At 39.8% G+C, this 24,057-nt stretch overlaps 1 protein-coding gene across 1 annotated transcript in view; it reads left to right on the forward strand.

The window, feature by feature from the left end:
- zfpm2 (zinc finger protein, FOG family member 2) overlaps nt 1–24,057 on the forward strand; it is a 258,173-nt gene that overhangs the window by 99,629 nt on the left and 134,487 nt on the right. Inside the window, exon 4 of the mRNA XM_002931563.5 lies at nt 20,970–21,094. Within this exon, the coding sequence (XP_002931609.2) occupies nt 20,970–21,094 (125 nt within the window). The remainder of the gene's footprint in view (nt 1–20,969; nt 21,095–24,057) is intronic.

The raw sequence follows: 24,057 nt of genomic DNA on the forward strand, positions 1-24,057 counted from the left end.
TAAAATGGAGTCCATGGGAGACAGGCTTTCCGTAATTTGGAGCTTTCTGGATAATTGGTTTCCGGATAAGTGATCCCATACCTGTAACTGTTTTTAAAATTAAAAGTTAGGTTATAATATAAAGCTTTTTATATTTCATTCCTTCAGAAAGTTCCCTGAGACAAGAGCAAGGAGTGAGCTGATAAGGAGCCAGTTGATTGCCCGCAGATACTGTACATTGATTAAATGCTCCACTAAGCTCCATGTTTACCTTTCAGTTGAAAACAGACAGTTGTTTACCGCCAGCAACTGAGAAGCAGCGGAAATGTGAAATTTGCTACAAGTATCTGCCCAGGTTTTGTAAACACATAAAATCACATTCACGAGAAGCAGGTCCCATGTGACCAGCGCAGGTCTGAAAGTGATTAAAGGGAAACAGTTTGTGTTTAATTGTATTACATTTCGGTTTCAGGCAGAGTTTCATTGTTTTTTACTCAAGCTGCCTACCTGCTGGCAGTCAGGAAAGCCTGGGAACCCTCTGCAATTCATACAATTTATACTTTCATACCAATTCATTTAGGTGTTTGTATAATGTCCATTTCATATAGCATCAGTCTTCATCAAGGTCAGAAAACATAACTAAGTATTTATTTATTGTTTTAAAACCTAATTTTGATGAGTGTATATAATAATAATGTTTGGGACCTAAGCTGAGTTCTGTGTGTGGTTTGGTGTATATGTAAGGGTATATAATGACTCCATATGGTGTAGTAATGAGAGGGTTAAAACCTGCTACACAACTACACAGTGCCTCTGCTTGGGATCCCACCCTTATATTATACTGTCCATGTAAAGCTAAGAAATACCTCTATTGCGATACTTTCCCCATAATATCTGTCCAATAAAGGGACCATTGGATGTTTCCAATTAATATGGTTGTCACCTTTCTAAGGGGTGGGGTAATGACATTAAAGGGGTGGGGTTATGATGTGTAAAGGCAGAATATGAAGCGATTAGGAAAGAAAAAAAGGTCAGTTTGTAAAACTTATTAGAAATGATTCCCTTTTCTCTGTAATAATAAAACCTGTACTTGATCCCAACTAAGGTATAATTACCCCTTATTGGGGGCAGAACAGCCCTATTGGGTTTATTTAATGGTTAAATGATTCCCTTTTCTCTGTAATAATAAAACAGTACCTGTACTTGATCCCAACTAAGATATAATTACCCCTTATTGGGGGCAGAACAGCCCTATTGGGTTTATTTAATGGTTAAATGATTCCCTTTTCTCTGTAATAATAAAACCTGTACTTGATCCCAACTAAGATATAATTACCCCTTATTGGGGGCAGAACAGCCCTATTGGGTTTATTTAATGGTTAAATGATTCCCTTTTCTCTGTAATAATAAAACCTGTACTTGATCCCAACTAAGATATAATTACCCCTTATTGGGGGCAGAACAGCCCTATTGGGTTTATTTAATGGTTAAATGATTCCCTTTTCTCTGTAATAATAAAACAGTACCTGTACTTGATCCCAACTAAGATATAATTACCCCTTATTGGGGGCAGAACAGCCCTATTGGGTTTATTTAATGGTTAAATGATTCCCTTTTCCCTGTAATAATAAAACAGTACCCGTACTTGATCCCAACTAAGATATAATTACCCCTTATTGGGGGCAGAACAGCCCTATTGGGTTTATTTAATGGTTAAATGATTCCCTTTTCCCTGTAATAATAAAACAGTACCTGTACTTGATCCCAACTAAGATATAATTACCCCTTATTGGGGGCAGAACAGCCCTATTGGGTTTATTTCATGGTTAAATGATTCCCTTTTCCCTGTAATAATAAAACAGTACCTGTACTTGATCCCGACTAAGATATAATTGCCCCTTATTGGGGGCAGAACAGCCCTATTGGGTTTATTTAATGGTTAAATGATTCCCTTTTCTCTGTAATAATAAAACAGTACCTGTACTTGATCCCAACTAAGATATAATTACCCCTTATTGGGGGCAGAACAGCCCTATTGGGTTTATTTAATGGTTAAATGATTCCCTTTTCTCTGTAATAATAAAACAGTACCTGTACTTGATCCCATATAACAGGATAACAGGTCCCCTATTTGTATTAGTGATAATATAAGTAATATAAGTCATAAGAGCGTATGAGAAATTTAAGTCTATGGTTTGGCCCAGTGGACGAGTGGTGACTGGGCATAGCTAGGGCAGATCAATGGCTTGGCTTAAAATGGCCAGATTCTCCAGTCAGAAATGTGAAGGATAACTGACCTGTATTCCACCAACCTAGTGGGCAACTCACCAGCTGTGGTGCAAAAGAACAGCCCCAAATTGCCCCAGCTGTGCCCTTATATGTTGATGTTTATATGACCCCTTACTGTGCTGATATTTCATCCACACATCACTGTTCTTATCAATACTTTTTTCCCTTATTGGAAAGGATTGCCCATACTAGTGCCATGTAGCCACAATGAGGGAACAGTGGGTAGAGCAAGTTCCACAAGGCTGAAAATATGACTCCAAAAGCCAATGGTTTAGGTGAAAATACATGGAAGATAAAACCTGATACTTATAGTGAATACTCTTCTTTAACATGCGGGTAAAGAGAACTGAATGGCCCCCAACAGTTTTACCATAAATATTTCCACATGAGCGTAAAGCTAACCGTCCATCGGCTCACATATTGTGCTTTATGGCATGCTGTGGGTGACCTTGCAGAACTTATCTACTGGAGCCACGGGGTTCCAAAGATCTCTGACTCTAAATGGGTTAAATATCTTTTAAGAGTAGCATGTTTAGTATTCTTTCCACCCACTGTATGATATTATCTGTGATCAAAGAACCTTATACTGTTCATCTGCTTCCTCTGTACTTTGGAGCTCGCGGCGACCCGGAGTCCGTATCAATGGCCTCTCTGCCACCCATTGCGTGGTTGCCTGGAAACTTTGGCCACATGTGTGTCAACTGTCTTTCATGCTTGAAAAAGAGCCCGAGCCTCACAGAGAGCTTTAGTCCGAGAGAAAAAAAGGTCCTTGTGTGTTTTAAAACAAGTGTCTCACCCAGAGATAATGGCCGAGCTTTGGCTTATAAATGATGCATTTTGTTCACTTCTCCTTGATAATCTCACCGGGGGAGGGAAAAAGTTCATCGCTCCCTTATCAAAATGCTGTGACATTTCTCCTTCAACTGCACACTTCCCTTAATACCCTCTCTTTCACTAGATTATACATCTCTCTCTCTGTCTATATATATATACTGCAAGATATCACATAAGGAGCCCTTTGTTTTCTAATGCTGTTTAGTTTATATTCTTCTGTTTTAGAAGTTTAGATGTTGTTTATTTAGGTATTTTAAAACTTTAAAGGGGAAAAAACTTCAGCCGTTTGACATGAGTTTATTCATTTGGGATTATGTAAAAAAAAAGGTGCATAAACACTATCTGAACTGCCAATAATGGTTGATACAGGCATATCCCCCCCCCCCTTTGGTTGGAAGAGTCATTGAACCCCTCCCTCACCTTGTTATGTGTTGGTCTTTAAGTTCCAGAATCAATTATACAGTGACAAGGTAGACCAGGCCATTTTGTTCTTCTTCATTTGAGTTAAGATGGCCATACACGGGCTGATTCTACAGTATCTGCCGATATCCATCCTTTAGAATGTCATTCTCAGTCATAACTGAAGCAGCCATTAGGCAATTGTATCCCTGATGGGGCAGCTCATTGTCTTTTGCGTGTTTGTAGAAATTGTCTCTGCCCAGATGCAGGCCTGACGTGGCGGATACTGGCTGTGAAATGCAAACTCCTGAGTTTTCTGCTGATATCCATGTGTTTGCTTCCACCCAAGCGGAGACAATGCTTCTAGGTGCAGGGAAGGTAGCAGGGTGGTGCCGGCATAGGGGCTGATTTTCGGCCTGGGGAAAAACAAATCAGCATTGTGTGGCATTAGCCTAAATCTTTTTGTTTGAGCCTCATTATGTTTGTGAGTGGATACTCAGTACATTGGCTCCTGTCTTGTAATTCAGTTTGTAATTCAGACAGATATATATTAGGTGGGGCTAAGTGGATAATGAGAAGAGTCATAGGTATCTCCTAGGTGGGACTGAGTGGATAGGTATCCCCTAGGTGGGACTGAATGGATAGGTATCTCCTAGGTGGGACTGAGTTGATAGGTATCTCCTAGGTGGGACTGAGTGGATAGGTATCTCCTAGGTGGGACTGAGTGGATAGGTATCCCCTAGGTGGGACTGAATGGATAGGTATCTCCTAGGTGGGACTGAGTTGATAGGTATCTCCTAGGTGGGACTGAGTGGATAGGTATCTCCTGGGTGGGACTGAGTGGATAGGTATCTCCTAGGTGGGACTGAGTGGATAGGTATCTCCTAGGTGGGACTCAGTTGATAGGTATCTCCTGGGTGGGACTGAGTGGATAGGTATCTCCTAGGTGGGACTGAGTGGATAGGTATCTCCTAGGTGGGACTGAATGGATAGGTATCTCCTAGGTGGGACTGAATGGATAGGTATCTCCTAGGTGGAACTGAATGGATAGGTATCTCCTAGGTGGAACTGAGTGGATAGGTATCTCCTAGGTGGGACTGAGTGTTTAGGTATCTCCTAGGTGGGACTGAGCGGATAGGTATCTCCTAGGTGGGACTGAGTGTTTAGGTATGTCCTAGGTGGGACTGAGTGGATAGGTATCTCCTAGGTGGGACTGAGTGGATAGGTATCTCCTAGGTGGGACTGAGTGGATAGGTATCTCCTAGGTGGGACTGAGTGGATAGGTATCCCCTAGGTGGGACTGAATGGATAGGTATCCCCTAGGTGGGACTGAGTGGATAGGTATCTCCTAGGTGGGACTGAGTGGATAGGTATCCCCTAGGTGGGACTGAATGGATAGGTATCCCCTAGGTGGGACTGAGTGGATAGGTATCCCCTAGGTGGGACTGAGTGGATAGGTATCTCCTAGGTGGGACTGAGTGGATAGGTATCCCCTAGGTGGGACTGAGTGGATAGGTATCTCCTAGGTGGGACTGAGTGGTAACTAACATAAGGGCTGCTTTATGATAGCAGGGTAAAGTGAAAAATCTACACATGGTACAAATGTAAATTTTTTTGCACCTTACACATTTCCCCTATGATATTTCCTGCTTGTCTTAACAAGCAAAATAGATTATTATGACTTGAGACAGCTTCAGTATGTAGCTTCAGCAACATTTGTTGGTAAGGCCATATGTATTTGGCGAGGAGGCATGTAGTATGGGGGCTAGGTGGCACCAAGGGACACAAGGGTTCTCCTACACTTAGCATATTGGCTGTAAGAGTGGGTAATTTGTACACCTTTGTGCTTCATCGGTTGACCCCCTTCTCATTGGTAATGAGCCCAGCAGTTTTTCTGATTCCTACATAGGAACTTATTTAAGTTTAATATCATTTTTTTTTTGTTTGTTTTGGGTCAGTAGTGTCCAAATAAATTCTGGGACTGACAATGATACATGCTATGGTTGCAGAACAGTAAGTATGGGCGATCCTATGTTAAGCTAATAGCTTCTGATTCATTGCCATCATCTCACCTAGCATTTATCTCTTTCATGGTTTGAATACAATTATTCACTTACCTGTTGTAAACATTTTTCTCCGGTTGGTCGTCCCACTTGGGGACATCATTAACAGAGCACCGCACATCTGTCATCCGTGCCGGCTGCATACGGCCAACGTCACAATTATCCTAAGTATTTTTTTTCCCTTTCTCTAATCTTCACAATAAATGCTGTTGTCTGTAGGATAAGTTCACATATCGGATAAGGTCACAATTTCATTTAGTGACAACTTCCAACAAGACGAACTTACTGGAGTGGATTTATTTAAGAGTCAGTGGGGATAAGATCACAGCTTGGCCAGGCTGATTTATCAGGCTTTGACCGGGAGTACTTGAGTAGAAAATGTCATATTTCAAGTTTATGTTGCAGACCATACTTTAGTGTGTTTTGTGTCTGAGACTTCAGCACCGAGGTAGTAAAATTGAAAAAAGGCTTTCCAATAACTCAGACTAACTCTGCCAAATGAGAGTAATAATATATTTTCTTGAACTACTGTACATTGTTTCAAGAGCAATACAAGCAACACGAGCAGAATTCTTTATCTAATGTGCAGATGCAACATTTACTTTAGATGAAATACAGGGATTTCTTTTTTCCTTTTGGTATTTAGTTTTTACAGAGACCGCAAGGGATCAAATTACATTAATCTGCCCCGCTGCCTTTGGGGCATTTACCAAATTTCCAATTTACTTGCATATATTCTTAACACGGGGGATTTACAGTACGGGAGCAGAGCTGCTCAGTATGGAGTTGCTGACACTAGAATTTCATCTGTGCTGGTTTTGTTGCTAAGGATCATGTTCCCTAGAGAAACACCAGGTAACCAAAATTAGTTCTTAGGTTCCAGTGCTGTTCAATCTGTTGAAAGGCTTTTGTCTTACTGTCGTCCTGTAATTTTGTGTCGAACTACAGGGGTGAAATTTACAACCCAGTAGATATTATAGGTAACACGAGCAATGATTTTTATATGTGCTTATTTATTTTAGGAGTAAATAATAGCTAATATAAGTTTACGGACATTTCTCCTATGGAGTTGTGTTAATATAGTTTGCTTTTTATTTATATATGGGAACTTGCTGGAGACTCAGGGGTTGCCTTGATAATATTGGAACTTCCTAGGCATAACCCAATGATTCCCAGTATTTCTCAGCTTTTCCTGTTCCCTATATAGGGACCATTTTGAGGGTACAGGTATCGGATCCCTTATCCGGAAACCCATTATTCAGAAAGCTCCGAATTACGGAAAGCCCATCTCCCATAGACTCCATTTTAATCAAATAATACAGAACTGATTTCCTTTTTATGTGTAGTAATAAAACAGTACCTTGTAATTGATCCCAACTAAGATATAATTACCCCTTATTGGGGGCAGAACAGCCCTATTGGGTTTATTTAATGGTTAAATGATTCCCTTTTCTCTGTAATAATAAAACAGTACCTGTACTTGATCCCAACTAAGATATAATTACCCCTTATTGGGGGCAGAACAGCCCTATTGGGTTATTTAATGGTTAAATGATTCCCTTTTCTCTGTAATAATAAAACAGTACCTGTACTTGATCCCAACTAAGATATAATTACCCCTTATTGGGGGCAGAACAGCCCTATTGGGTTTATTTCATGTTTAAATGATTCCCTTTTCTCTGTAATAATAAAACAGTACCTGTACTTGATCCCAACTAAGATATAATTACCCCTTATTGGGGGCAGAACAGCCCTATTGGGTTATTTAATGGTTAAATGATTCCCTTTTCTCTGTAATAATAAAACAGTACCTTGTACTTGATCCCAACTAAGATATAATTACCCCTTATGGGGGGCAGAACAATCCTATTGGGTCTATTTAATGTTTTATTGATTTTTAGTAGACTTAAGGTATGGAGATTGGGTCAGGTGAAATAATCTGGGGTCAACTTGTATATAAATAAACCATATTACATTCCCTTCCATGCATTACTTTTTGGTGAGCCACATTAAGTTTAAGTGCTGCCATTTTTTCTCTAGAAAAAGGTTAGAAATTCTTTCAAGTGAAGTCCTTCAAGCTGTCCATCACCCAAAAAATTGCAGATTGATGTATTTCTCGTTGAACTTCCCTTTGCTAGTTCAAATGGCAATTCCCAGCCTTTGATTGATGCTTTTTTTCCTTCATAACCTGACCTGACATTGGGTTCACATAGGCAGAAAAAGTCTTGGTCAGTTGTTGATGAGAGAAGACTGACATCAACATGCCTGTTTGAGTTTATTTCCAATCAGAATACTCTATGGATCATTCATAATCATTGGCCAAAAGGATGCATGTTCTCCTGCCTTCTGCTAGATGATAACCTGGGTCTGTATTGGTCGGCTGGATAACCTCTCAAACAAACCATATAAAATGCCACATAATGAAAGAGAATCTTGCTAGTTACACGCATAACATAAAGTAACTAACAATCATAGCTCTCTTATCTTCTTTAGAATATTTCACTGATGGAATCTCAGAGAACAAGAGTGCATTATTTCATTTTTAAGCCTTAGGACGTGGGCTACAAAAATGAATTATGAAAACACTTCAGGTTTTTTTTTTTGTGATCTTGAATGGGATGTGTATAATCTATAAGGTCAACACATCCATTAGGGTGAAATTGTATCTGAACAGACATGGCTCTTTGTAGTGTAATGAGTTATTGCTTTTTAGCTTTAAAGCTATCATAAGTCTTTGATTAATCACTGGCTCTAAAGTATGCAACATCAACATTATAAGATAAGCAGCCTGCAATACTAACAGTGCTATCTTTGACCACTAATTAATTAGTCCGGCGGATCTTTCTCGTATGTTTTGTGCAAACATTTTCCACTCTTGAAATGCAAGAACTTTCTTTCTCACTTTTCAAAAGGGCACAGAACTCCGAGAACAGATATAATTGCTTAAGGTATTGGAATTACATTGTACATGTCTAAATATACATCTACGTGTGTAGGGGTTTTTTAATTGAATTTGTTGATCAAGGGGAAGACGTGTAGACATGTTAAAGCTTTGACATTAAAAATATTACTAGCAAATAAAAGGAATAATATGTAGAGTAGATGTCTATGAGGTTTATTTTACCGTTTTTGTTCATGTTGTGTAGATAAAGCACCTACAAGTGGATGAAGGTGGATAAGGGACCCCCGGTGTAGATATATGTAATTGAAGTATAGATGGAAAAACAACCTTTAATTAAGGTCCATACAGATAATATTTTTCATGCATTATTGATACCCTCTCTAGATAAGAGCACAGTACATCTATTTTTAATGGACAGCAGTGGGGGTTAAGTCCCTGGCAGGCCAATGATTAAATAGCCCTTAGCAGGATGAATTGTGGGTCATCTAGACCAGGGATCCCCAACCAGTGGCTCAGGGGCAACATGTTGCTCTCCAACTCCTTGGATGTTGCTCCCAGTGGTCTCAAAGCAGGAGCTTATTTTTGAATTTCTGGCTTTTGGGCAAGTATTGGTTGCGTAAAAACCAGGTGTACTGCCAAACAGAGCCTTTTATAGGCTGCCAGTCCATACAGGAGCTACCAAATAGCCAATAATAGTCCTTATTTGGTACCCCAGGAACATGTTTTATGGTTGTGTTGCTCCCCAAGTCTTTTTATATATTAATGTTGCTCACAGGTAAAAAAAGGTTGGGGATCACTGATCGAGACTGATCCATGCAGGTAGTGCATAATATGTAATATTGGAAAAGCTCCTCTAATTGTTGTTTAAGTTTTTAAACTCAAAACAAGAAGATTCCTATATTTTGCGGTGGTAATTTCTGAAGGACAATAACGATTGAAAGAGCCGAACAGGAAAGGAAGAGGATGACCAGCAACAAGATGGCTAGACACAATGGAATAATAGTCTCAATTGTAAACATTGAATCACCTACTAATAACTAGGGATGCACCGAATCCTGGATTGGGGATTCGGGCCGAATCCAGCCTTTTTTGGATGGATTTGGTTTCGGCTGAATCCACGGTCCCGGCCGAACCGAATCCAAATCCTAATTAGCGTAAATTAGCATATGCTAATTAACATTTCGAAAGGGTTAAATTTTAGGGGGGGATTTTTTGCCGCAATCGCCAACTTTTAACACTTCCTGATTCGGATTTGGTTTGGGATTCGGCAGAATCCATCAGGGTGGGTTCGGGTGTTCGGCCGAACCCAAAAAAGTGGGTTCAGTGCATCCCTACTAATAACAGTATATTCTTGAGTAACAAGTGTCTGTAGCTGGCCATGAATGGCCCAACAATAGCTGCCATCTCTGTCCCTTCAGAGTGAGTCAACTTATTGGTTCATGTATGGAGCCCCTTTCGACAGCCTGCTTGACTGAAAGTCTGGGGGATATCTAAAACCTTTTGGGTGACAACTGCTTCAGCATCTACCGACAGGTCACCAGAGATCCACATTATGATGTAATTGTTGGCCTGGGGGCTGAATTAGAGTATTTAGAGACCAGTTTGCCCTAGCCTGTTGTTGGCCATATTGTGTTAAAATCTGCTCTTTTGGAGACCTAGCTAAATGTGTGAATCTTGAGTTGTGTGCCTGGTCTCCTGGAAGTATTTGGTCTCCAGATGTTTATCCAGCACTTTTTGCACCTAACCTTTAAAATGTGTCTTGCGTTTTACTGGGCGAAGATGTTTACCCATAAATATAGAGACACAGTTCCAGTTTAAAGGGAAACGAAAGTCAAAGTCACTTGGGGGTGCCAAAATGTTAGGCACCCCCAAGTGACTTTAACCGCTTACCTCGTACCCCGGGCTGGTGCCCCTGTTAGGAGAAAACAGCACCAGCCCGGGGCACCTGGAGCGCAGCGCTTCCGTCTTCCTGGCTTCCTTTTCCTGAGTGCCAGCGGTGGGCGCATGCGCAGTAGAGTGAAAAGCCGACTTTAACATTTAAGTTCGGCTTTTCACTCTACTGCGCATGCGCGCGCAGCGAATCAGGAAAAGGAAGCGCCGGCAGCTACCCCGGGCTGGTGCTGTTCCTTCCTCACAGGGGCACCAGCCCGGGGTAAAAGGTAGGCGGTCAAAGTCACTTGGGGGTGCCTAACATTTTGGCACCCCCAAGTGACTTTGACTTTATTTTTCCTTTAAGGGGTCAGTTGGGTTGTCATGAGTTTAGTCATTGTGATTTGTTTTACTGCAAAAATATTGTTGGATTAATCGTTATTGTGGTTACGGACCAACATGAGCAAAATTTGCCACAATCAGTAGAAAAAGTAGCAACTGATTGGATGTTTGTTTACAATCATTTAAACTACAAATGGCTACACAACTACCAATGAAAGTCTTTCAGGCAATTTTTGTATCACATGACAGCAGAAAAGGGTAAAAAAAAAAACCATCCTCTACCAATTGGGAAATCAGTGGCAGAAATCCATTTGGTCTATTCGAGTGTTTGCCCAGGGTTTATATTGTCTTAATGGGGCCCAGCAAAAGGGTGTGGAGCTTGGATGGGCCGGGGTAAGGGTGGGTAAAATCACCATTCCCCCCATATCTCATTTTGTTTCCAGCCTATGCTGCTTTATTACAGGTATGGGAACTGTTATCCAGAATGCTCGGGACCTGGGGTTTTCCGGATGAGGGATCTTTCCGTAATTTGGATCTCCATAAAAGCTAAATATTGAATAAACCCAATAGGCTTGTTTTGCCTCCAATAAGGATTAATTATATCTTAGTTGGGATCAAGTACAGGTACTGTTTTATTATTACAGAGAAAAGGGAATCATTTAACCATTAAATAAACCCAATAGGACTGTTCTGCCTCCAATAAGGGGTAATTATATCTTAGTTGGGATCAAGTACAGGTACTGTTTTATTATTACAGAGAAAAGGGAATCATTTAACCATGAAATAAACCCAATAGGGCTGTTCTGCCCCCAATAAGGGGTAATTATATCTTAGTTGGGATCAAGTACAGGTACTGTTTTATTATTACAGAGAAAAGGAATTCATTTAACCATGAAATAAACCCAATAGGGCTGTTCTGCCCCCAATAAGGGGTAATTATATCTTAGTTGGGATCAATTACAGGTACTGTTTTATTATTACAGAGAAAAGGGAATCATTTAACCATTAAATAAACCCAATAGGGCTGTTCTGCCCCCAATAAGGGGTAATTATATCTTAGTTGGGATCAAGTACGGGTACTGTTTTATTATTACAGAGAAAAGGGAATCATTTAACCATTAAATAAACCCAATAGGACTGTTCTGCCCCCAATAAGGGGTAATTATATCTTAGTTGGGATCAAGTACGGGTACTGTTTTATTATTACAGAGAAAAGGGAATCATTTAAACATTAAATAAACCCAATAGGCTTGTTTTGCCTCCAATAAGGGGTAATTATATCTTAGTTGGGATCAAGTACAGGTACTGTTTTATTATTACAGAGAAAAGGGAATCATTTAACCATGAAATAAACCCAATAGGGCTGTTCTGCCCCCAATAAGGGGTAATTATATCTTAGTTGGGATCAAGTACGGGTACTGTTTTATTATTACAGAGAAAAGGGAATCATTTAACCATTAAATAAACCCAATAGGGCTGTTCTGCCCCCAATAAGGGGTAATTATATCTTAGTTGGGATCAAGTACAATGTACTGTTTTATTATTACAGAGCAAAAGGAAATCATTTTTAAAAATTAGAATTATTTGCTTATAATGGAGTCTATGGGAGATGGCCTTTCCGTAATTCAGACCTTTCTGGATAATGGGTTTCCAGATAAGGGATCCCATACTTGTACTTGGATTCTATAGAGTGCAATATTAATCTAAAAAAATATCAAGATGAATTAAATCCCAAGAGATTAGGTTTTGGGGAGAGAGAGACTCATATAGACTCCATCCCCCCGTGCTACTGCTATGTTGCCTTGAGTTACCAATATCAAAAAAAAGGAAAGATAAAAACCATAAATACTCATGTAAATACATGAAAATACATCCAAATAAGCTTGTCTTTAAGCACCTCCATCCTCAATGAATTATATGTTTTAAATTGACTTTGGTATTTGTGTATCTGCAGACAATCTGCTCGAAAGTTTGTAGTTCTTAATCCATTTAAAGAGAGGCCGCTTGTAAATCCACAGGTAGAGATAAGGCGTCACTGTTTGACGGCGTCTGAACCCTTTTCAAATGAAAAATGTCAGCGACAGAAAGGAAAACTGAATTATATTTTAGAAAGGTTTTCTGAGATTTCCCCGATTCCTGCGCTATCAGATAAATCTGTCATGTCCTCAGACCTTGTTGGGGTTTTGGGTTTTTTTTTGGATGTAAAAAAAAATATCATTTTTGGTTTTATAGTTGCTGAGGGAGAAATATGTTTGTTTTTTTTGTGTATAGTAAATAGCATGAGGAACACTGAGATTATCTTCCCGAGCTTCCTCCATTTATTATTTACTGCTTACATTTATTTCCCTTGCAAGAGGCGGCAGTCATAAAGATCCTGTATTCATGGGCCGGCATCCCTGTAACAGAACCAGCAGGAATCTCTCAGCACTTTTTTTTTTTTTAATAGATTCCTTTACGTTAAGTTTAATCTGATCCATATCTGGTGATGGGTAAATGGGAAGAACTATAAGCAGATTTTATTAAAGTATTTCTAGTGCAGTTCAAAAATACCTAAGGGCCCGTTTAGTACCGTAACTGCGGTTTGGCCATTCATTAAAAGAACCTTGTTTTCTAAGATGCCCCATGCACTTAAGCAGAGAGTGTTTTTATTGTGTGGGCAGCATGATGGTTAGTATTTATGGGGCCTTAGGTTCTGTGGTGTCTGTGTGGGTTTCCACCACTATAAAAACATACAGAAGGGTTAATTGTCTCCTGATAAAACTGACCATGGTGAATGTGATAGGGGACTTTAGATTGTAAGCTCCATTGGGATCAGGAGCAGTGTCGGACTGGCCTACCAGGAAAATTCCCGGTGGGCCCAGGTATCAGTGGGCCCTCCTGCTCCTGACCATTTGGCCTGCTTCATTGTCATTCCCTATTTCTGAATGAAAACAAAGAGGAGAAATAGATGGATGAATAGATGACTAGGAGAATAAAGAGGTTGGGTGAGGAAAGGAGGAAAATAGTTTGGAGAGTGGGCCTATCATCTAAGGTTTCCTGGTGGGCCCCTAGGGTCCCAGTCTGACTCTGATCAGGAGTGATGTAAAATTCTTCCGAATATCTCAACCCTATATAAATAAAAGATAATATAATTAGGTGGTTTTGGGGATAATTTTTCTTTAGAGATGGGATGTCTGTATAATTTACTGTTGTCCTATATAAACTAAAGCCTTTTTTCGTTCCTTAGGGGTCCTTTAGGACAGTGGTAGCTACAGACTTATTATCTGCTGCAAAATGTAGCACCTTATAATTATGGGTCCAATCTTGCTGGAAGGAAAGACATGTTTATTTCAGTGATTTAACATGGAAGCCATCCAGGTATATAGGTTCTAGACCAGGGTTCCTCAACCTTTTATACCCATGAGCCATATTCAAATGGAAAAAGTTTTGGAGAGCAACACAAGCATGAAAAAGGTTCTTGATGGTGCCAATAAGCGCTATAATTGGTTACTTAATAGCCCCTATGTGGACTGGCAGCCTACAGAAGGATCAGTTTGGCATTATACTGGGTTTTTATGCAACCAAAACTTGCCTCAAAGCCAGGAATTCAAAAATAAGCACCTGCTTTGAGGCTACTGGGAGCAACATCCAAGGGGTTGGGGAGCAACATGGTGCTCACGAGCCACTGCTTGGGGATCACTGTTCTGACCAACGCTTTTTCCAACAAAGCCCCCAACCAAAAGCATAATCCCTTGTAACATGATAACCAATCATAGCATTTATGCAGTACATTGAAGTGTATTGTGGCCTTTTTCTTGAGTTTTCAGATAACTGGTGGAGACACGCATAACCTACATAATGTGGTGATTGTTCTTCTCAATGTCCTTCACTTTGGCGATACCAAAATCATTCCCATCCCTCATTCCCCCCTCATGCTCATACCTCTGTCCGGCGTCGCTCGCCCTCCGTGTGCATGTGTGAGTAAAATTGCTATTTTGTACCTATGTATCTCTTATCTGTCACTTATTGCGTTCTGGTATTTTGAGTGACTGAGAAATTTAGTTTGGCTGTCTGTTCCTTCGGCATCAAGTAAAATGACACAGTGACTTTGTGTGATCGCGCTGTGACCTTGTGAGATGGAGATCAGAGAGCTCTGCTGCATTAGCTCTGTCTATTTGACTTTAGAATGCTGAGACAGTGCAGAGATTTGAATCTCTACAGGATTTGGAAGTTGCACTTAAAAATAAACTGTCTGCCTTTTGTACAGACAACAGCAGCTTTTCATGCCGGGCAAGACTGTATCCCAACTGAGAACCTGTGCCAAAACTAATTCCTAGCACTTCTAATTGGGAGAAACCTGTCGTGCTCATGTTCAAAATGTTGTATCAAAATGTTGGGTTCATAAGTACTTGTCTTCCCACATGATCCTCCACTTAGGGATATATGATTCTCGCAGGTGAGTCAAGTTGGCCATAAACTATAAGATCTGCTCGTTTGATGAGGTCACCAAGCAAGTGAATCACCTCCCAAACGATCAAATTAAAATGGTGGGCTTGGTTCAGGGACTGCATCAACCAGCCGATGTGATCCCCAATCCAACAGAAAGATCAAACCTACGTGATCCAATTCTGGGCAATTTAAGGCCAGATGCTCTGACTCAATTTTCTAGAAAGTGCTAAAACCAGGGCCGGAACTAGGGGTAGGCAGAAGAGGCAGCTCCAACGATTGGGGGATGCCAGACAGGAGCCTCCTTCTTTATCATTGGCCCCACTGCTTCTCATTAGCATCGAGCCCCCCCCGCCAAAACACGGGGGGGGGGGTGCGATGGGTCATTGCAGGTGCAGGGGCGAGGTTGCCCACCAGGTTGCCTAGGGGTGCCCGATTGGCTTGGGCTGCCCCAGGCTAAAACACAAACTGACCTGCTCTAAATAATCCAGACAGATCAACTAATGAAGGCCAAGAAGGAAGAACGACCCTCAACCAAAGACAATACTAAAGTGTGGCAGGAAGTGGTCTTCGCCTATAGGCCATGTACAATATGTACATGTACAATATGTAAATACAGAAGAACATACATGGGCATTTGCCAAGCAACAGGAAACTAGGAAATGGTAGGGGTTAAAGTCATAGTATCATATTAACCCTATGGGTCTATAGATTCAGAGAGGTAAAGGAATAGGGGAAATACAAAAAGGCTGGGGGGAGAGTTAAAATATGTACTTGTGACAGTACAGCTGTTGTTGGATGTTTAGAGACCACTGGGGTTGGACTTTCCTGACCTGAATACTAAACATAGCTATAAATATTTATGCAGTTATTATATGTCATATGTCTGTATACCCTATGGCAAAAGGACTGGGGACCCATACAGAGACTCTATCTATCCTTCCATTAAACTGTTCTCTTTTATAAATAGAAATTCAAAGCTGCAATACTAATTTGCCCACCTACTGTAACTAGGTATTGACATATTGTTCACAGTTACCAACACTCCTAGGGCCGGCCTTGCTTTCATGATGTTTTTTGGCTGATATCGCTTGACTCCCCTTAATCAGTCATTCACTTTAAAATTCCTGTCACATTTATCTTTGACGGATCTATAATAAATGACTTTGCCTTACACACGCTGCCTTCATCTTTCTTCAAGTCTAGCCTTTGTTACTCACCTGTCTAACTAAGCCATCTTAGATGGAGCTGCCAGGTTTATTAACCTATTTTTTCTGCAGCACAGGCAAAACTACCTTTTGTCCATAACTTTTCTGATTACACCTCAAAGAGTCAGAGCCTGTAATCTATTAACTGGGTGGGCCAATCTCGACACTCATACTCATTGTACTGGGACCCACAGGCAGAAGAACCTGGTAACCACCCAGCAGGCCAAGATTTTGTAGCTACCTAGTGATTCAGGTAAGAATAATAGTGAGCACTGATGCCAAGACCAGCAGATAGCCTTGTTGGGTCTATACATTAGGTAGAGGTTGAAGAAAGAAAAATGCAATAAAGGTACAATGAAATACAGGAAAAGAAAAACATGGCCAAGATAGGACAGATAACAAGAAAAGCTAAGCCAAAAGTCATCATTAGCAGAGACTAAGGGGCTGATTTACTAATCCACGAATCTGAATGAGAAAAATTCGGATTGGAAAACGAACATTTTGCGACTTTTTCGTATTTTTTGCGTTTTTTTTCGCTGCCATTACGTAAATTGTCGCGACTTTTTTGTAACCGGTACGACTTGCGCGAATTGTCGCGACTTTTTCATAGCCATTACAAATTTCATGAATTGTCGCGACTTTTTCATTGCCATTATGACTTTCGAGAATTGTCGCGCCTTTTTCATTGCCATTATAACTTTCGTGAATTGTCGCGACTTTTTCATAGCCATCACGACTTTCGCGAATTGTCGCAACTTTCGTATTGAGAGCTTGAAAAAGTCGTGACAATTCAAGTACCGATCATTACGAAAAAAACGCATTCGGACGCTTTTCGGACGTTCATGGATTAGTAAATGTGCCCCTTAAGCTGGAATACGCCCAATGGACAGTAAGATGCACATATGTGGATAGACACATTGAGAAAAGGTGGAAGAGTTAGAATCAATAACACATGATGGCTGAAGATAAAACCACACACTGTAGGTTCAACAGATTTACCCATTGAAGTAAAGGTGGCTAAAAAGCTCTACGGTTGAAGGGATTGAACAATATATAAAACTAACATTAAGGGTTTGTAGTTATGAAAGTTCAATTACCAAAAATGTTTTTGGCTCAGCAGATGCTTTTTCACTTTTTATTTTTCAAATTTAAGTTTTATTTTCACGTTTTTCATGGCCAGTGTGTTTTTTCCCATTTTTTGTCCTATTATCAATGTTTCAGAGGACTTTTTGTTAGCATTTAAACAAGCTGTGTCTAACCTGCTAAGCCTTGCTAAAACATTAAGACCTTATAGACATATATATTATGTATATATATCTTTTATTATGTTATAGAATGTCCTATTCCTAGCAACTTATTCATTGGTCTTCATTATTTATTTATTTATTTCCAGCTTTCAAATGGGGGTCACTGACCCCGGCAGCCAAACACTACTGCTCTGTGAGGCTACAATTCTATTAGTTAGTGTTATTTTTTATTGCTTATGTTCCTATTCCACTTCATATTCCTGTGTCTCACTAAAACCACTGCCTGGTTGCTTGGGTATATGAGACGCTATCAACCAGATAGCTGCTTAAATACCAAACAGAAGAGCTGCTGAACAAAAAGCTAAATAACTAATAAACCACCAAAAAAATAACCACAAACTGTGTCTGAATATCAGTGTCTAGATCATGCCAGGCTTGTTGACTTGTGAAGTGAAACCCAGAAAGTGGATCAGTAGACGCTGAGCTGTGACAAAATTAGCCTCAGATAACGCAGATGCTTTCTAGGCAGGGCCTACCCAGGCCTCCATTTGTAGTAACCAAAGTATGTGTGCTTATAGCTCAATGTATTTGTGATTATATTATGTGTACGATTACGTACAGTGAATGGCAATTAAATTAACAGCGTATTTGGGACACCATCTGGTGTACAGTTTTCTCGCTCAGTTTATACCGTATGATGGGTATATATCATGTCTATCACAGAAGTCATTATCTTGCATTTCCATCTGCTTTGTTTGTGAAAACTGGGATTTGTCAGGCAAAATAACTTAAAGCTAGAGTTCCCTTAATATATTGCCTGCCTGAAACACAGGGCAAAATCTGGCAATTTATAGGGGGTAAGATTTATTATAAGGGGTTTGCACATTTGCCAAGAGAGCTGGCTGTGAATGAAGGTGGTGTTATTATGGGTAAATACTGAAATACAAAACAGTATCACTGAGTAAGTCTGTCCATGATAAGGTCCCGATATATGTGTTATAAATGATATAATGGTTATATTAGATATAATGTTAACAGTTTAAGTTGCACCAGACCCATTTCAGTATCACTGAATAAGTCTGTCCATGATAAGGTCCCGATATATGCGTTATAAATGATATAATGGTTATATTAGATATACTCTATTGTTAACAGTTTAAGTTGCACCAGACCCATTTCAACTAATCAGCAACTAGCTTTCATTACTCTACTACAAGATACAAAATGACAGCAACAATCCGATTGGTTAGTATGGATACCTTCACTGGTGCAGTTTAGCACATCTGTTAATGTATAAAGAACACTGTGTAAGCATTTTGTGCTATTTGGGTGCCTGATTGTGCAAGTGTGGGCCTTATGCATCTCATACAGCACTGCAATTACAGAATGGCCAATTCTTAGCAACTTTTCATTTGGTCTTCATTTTTTATTTTGTATAGTTTTTGAAATATTTGCCTTTTTTTTTACTCAATCTTTCCAGCTTTAAAATAGAGGGTGGCAGCCAAAAAGCTATTACATAGTTACATAGTTACATAGGGTTGAAAAAAGACCAGTGTCCATCAAGTTCAACCCATCCAAGTAAACCCAGCACCCACAACCCACACCTACCAATCTATACACTCACATACATAAACTATATATATACAACCACTAATACTAACTGTAGATATTAGTATCACAATAGCCTTGGATATTCTGATTGTTCAAGAACTCATCCAGGTCCCTCTTATAGGCATTAACAGAATCTGCCATTACCACATCTCTATTGTTATTGTTACTTTTTATTACTTAACTTTCTATTCAGCCCTCTCCTATTCATATGCCAGTCTCTCATTCAAACCACTGCCTGGTTGCTAGGGTAATTTTAGACCCTAGCAATCAAATAGTTGCTGAAATTCCAAATTAGAAAGTTGAATGAGAAGATAAATAATTCAAAATACCATAAAATACTAAGACCAATTGCAATTTGTCTCAGAATACCACCTTCTACATTATAATAAAAGTTAACTTTAATAAGTAAATAGTAATTATCTCATACTGAAAAATGTGTGTGCTTTCCTAGTGGAGTCTGGATAGAAAATTCTTGCTGAGGAGAGGCACTTAGAGCATGTCCTTCATTGGGTTGTGTCACTACAAAGGAATGTACAGCTACATGATGATTGTTTCCTGAGCTGACATGAGCAGATAATCACCAGGATAATTAGACAAGCAATGCCCCAAAATATAAACTGACCCCCAGCCAAATTATAAACTGCAGAAAATCACACGTTCAAGTTTGGACGTTTCAGCGATCCGATCACATTCGCTTACTTGTCCCAAAGCGCGAGCAGACGACAACAGAGATAAAAGCGAGGATGATGTCAGACAGCGATCATATCAATCCTCCGCGCTCTTATTATGTGCCTTAATGTCATCTCTTTCTCATTTCTTAAAGGCAAATGCACCTTTTATATGTACCATACATGTATGGTACCTACATGTACCATAGTCACGTACAATAAGGCCCCTGGCACAAGGCTAAGTTTGCGCTGGGGAAGAAGCGCCAATGCAGAATTTGCCCTGTGAGCTCAGTGACAGGTGGATGCCATTAAACTCACTGGCAACAGGTGATTTGTTTATGTCAGCGGAGAAAACGCAAAGGGGCAGGTTTATCAGCGTTTACGTTTTTACACCAATTCAAGTTTTTTTCAGCTAAAACTCACAATTCAAATTACGGGTTTGATAAACTCAAATGCTCAAAAACTCAAAAAATTGTCTTAAAAAAATGCTACGCGTCAAAATAAATTGCCAAAATATTGCAGCGCGCGTCAAAAAAATGACATTATTTTGTTTTTGTTCAGTTCTCCAGTTTAGAATTTCAGCAGCTATCTGGTTGCTAGGGTGCAATATAACTTAGCAACCAGGCAGTGTTTTTTTAAAAAGATAATATGAATAGAGGAGGGTCTAAATAGAAATATAAGTAGTAAAAAATACCAATAAGAATTGTAGCAGAGAAAGAGCTGTTTTGCTGCAGTGACCCCCATTTGAAAGAAGAAGATAAACAATGTAAAAACTATAAAAAATAATAAAGATCAATTGAAAAGTTGCTAAAAATAGGCCATTGTACAATATACTAAAACCTTGTATGAGTTTCCAACGTAGCAGCAAAGTGCCCCTGGGATGTATACAGTAGAGGTCGCCAATAGAGAATTACAGGAGGAGAAACACTGCCTCTCATATTCACATCCAATAGGAATTCTACAAACGCAACAGAAAGCAATTCCAATGTATAAGAGTCTTAACAAAAAGAATGACATTTCTTTTATTTCTTCTGTGGGTTTGTGCTGCTGAAATGTGAATGATGTAGATGTGAGTGGAGATGGAGCGAGGGAAGGCAGTTGTCATGCCCGTGTCTCATTCTGTGTCCCTGCAGGAGAGCTGGAGCTGTGCCAGAAGGACGGCGAGCGCAGGATCCACACTCGCCAGCAGCTTCCACTTGGAACAACTTGGGGGCCGTTCACTGGCAAGATGGATCTAAATAATGAGAGCAGCACTTTGGTATGTAATTGTCCCAACGCTTTTATTCTCCCATTGATATAACAGTAGTGCAGTAAAAACTAGACTTATAGTTAACATAAGCGTGCCTTCTGTACAAGTCTGGGAATGGGTTTGGTTTTAGTTTTTATATGGTAAGTATAAACACAAGTTCTGAACTCTTACACAGAACATATTGATTAGTAAGGTTCAGTAGGATTGGGAGCTGCCATGTTGCTTCATGTGCAGAAATCAAATGAAATGACTTTAGTCCAATAGACACCCTAAAGCTGGCCCTGGATACACCTTACCTACATGCTCAGCTTTGGTGCTAAGTTGGGGGTTGGTTACCAGATCACTAATAAATAGAATAGAAGCCAAACGTAACAATAGAAAAATGGCCAAACACATGTATGACCTCTTGTACAATATCTGTTCATTTGGCCTGCAGTCAGTTATGGTACAGCTCAGCCTGTGTATGGCCACCGTAAAGGCGTTGTTCACCTATAAATTAACTTTTAGTATAAAATAAATATTATAGTATGATTGTTATTCTGAGACAATTTGTAAGTGGTCTAGTGGTCTAGATTTTTTGTTTTGTATGGTTTTTAGTTATTTAGCTTTTTGGTCAGAAGCTCTGCAGTTTGGTGTTTTATCAGGCTACTAGGGTCATATTTACCATAGCAACCATGCAGTTGTTTGAATGGGAGACAGGGATATGAATAGCAGAGGACCTGCATAGAAAGATAAGTAATAAAATGAACAATAGCAATACAATTGTAGTCTCACAGAGCAATCGTTTTTGGCTGCCAGGGTCACTGACCCCAGTGGAATGCTGGAAAGCATCTAAAGAGGAAGGCAAAGAATTCAAAAATTATAAACAAAATAAATAATGAATACCAAATGGCAAATGTTGCAAGGAATAGGCCATTCTATCAGACATGATCAGACATGGAGATTTATTCAGTAGAATAGCTATTCAGTGATGTAAATACCCCAAAATGCCTTTCTGAAGTGTCCTGAGTACCCACCATTGCACCATTTAGTTAGGATGACCATTGCTTAAGAGCATTAAGGTGGGTAAAATGAACTATTTTTTCCTATTGGACATATTCCCATTTCTTTTTGTCCTTTGTTTATTGATCATACTAAAACCCACTCCATGTGACCATGTAAACAAACAGATAGGATCGCCTTTGCTTTATCCACTGACGAGCCCAAGATTGACAATCAAATAATCAGAATTTGTATTAAACATTTGGAGTTTGCCTGTGCTATTAACGTGTATCTTGTTGGACTGTACCTGCAGCTCTATGCTATCAGACTGGAATATGCCCTGCCATGACGGTGTAAGTTTAATTCCACAAAACACTGTATATTAACATTCTGAATGCTAATCAACTGGTGCGCTAAGCAGGCAGCAGCCGCCTACGTGTGATGTAGTTATCTTTAATACACACATTTCTAACTTCAAGAATACGGCCAGGAAAAAACTGCTCTGAGCACGGACCTGTTCAACCGGGTGTATTCTGTATAACAGCAGATGGTTTGTTTGCCCCTTTAATTGCCAATGTATCAGTTGCACTGGAAACTGTGTGCTGATACTTCTGGATGAAAATGTAAATCTATGGCTAATGGTTATTAAGTATTTATTAGGTGAAAGGATTTATAATAAGTCATAATATCAGATTATGATGAACCTATGCTGGCAATGGCCTTCTGGATTTTATTATAGACTGATAGATAGTATGGTTGTTATTTACTAAGAGTAGTCAGTGTACACAGGGTACACGGGGCAACACTTGGCACAGACTCTTGTTTTTGTGCCACAGTGCATTGGTTTTCCCTATTCCAGGTGTAGGAGCAAGTGGCAATATTAGATGAATGTATCATTAGATAATGTAGCATTCTCTAGCTGTGTGTGTTTCAATTGGTGCATACAGGTTAAGTACTGGTGCAAAATGTAAAAGGGAAATGTGTGTTTAACCCCTGGATAAGGGCAAGAGGCTGGGGAGGATAATTGTGTCATCAGCCCTGGTCTGTACCCCCCAACCCATTCTCCTTCCTGTAGCGCCTTGCTGGGAACCCACTCTATCCCTGCTCTGTGATACTGGGCCCCTTGGGAACTATGGGTACCAACTGGTTAGGCCTAATAGTATTCCAACCAGTGAGTACAGGGTTTCCTTGCTGCCATAGCAGGGCATATAGTCTTAAAGGGGTGGTTTACCATTATGTTAACTTTTAGTAATGTACTTTTCCTAGCAATTGTGCAATTGGTCTTTATCCTTTATTTTTTTTTAAATTATTATTATTTACCTTCCTCTTCTACATATTGTCAGCTTTCAAATGTTATTATTGTTACTTTTTATTCCTTATCCTTCTGTTGAGTCCCTCTCCTATTCATATCCCATTCTCTCCTTCCGACCCTAGCAACTGGATAGCAACTGACATTCCAAACTGGAGAGATGCAAAACAAAGAGCTAAATAACTGAAAAACCACAAAAAAAGACCAATTGTAAATTGTCTCAGAATATAAATGTCTATGTCATACCAAAAGTTAATCTAAACAACCCCTTTAATTACTAGGCATAGTCATGCTAGATGCAGCTGTATTTATGCCAGATTCTGCAATGGGAAGACCTTTCAGTATTGCATTCTTATAGATGGAGACGTCTGGGTGTTCATTGCCCCCTCTCTTTGCCTTTATTTATTTTCTGTATATTCAATTGTATATAATTCTATACACACATACAGACCTGCCTATACCCCTGGGGTGGGGAATAATGTGATCATACCAGCTCTGTTGATAACCTCTTTAGCCATCATTATCAGGACCCCTTCATTTAGTGGCACCCAGCCTAGACCTAGTCCTCCATTGCTCATCCTTTCTTTCTTCCCTGAGTATTTTCAGTAACAATTAAGTGACTCCTTGCTTGAAACACGCAGCCAATGGAATGTCTTTATTTACAGAAGATTGCAAGTCATTG

The sequence above is a fragment of the Xenopus tropicalis genome, chromosome 6 (assembly GCF_000004195.4).
Source record: "Xenopus tropicalis strain Nigerian chromosome 6, UCB_Xtro_10.0, whole genome shotgun sequence".
Taxonomy (NCBI): Eukaryota; Metazoa; Chordata; class Amphibia; order Anura; family Pipidae; genus Xenopus; species Xenopus tropicalis.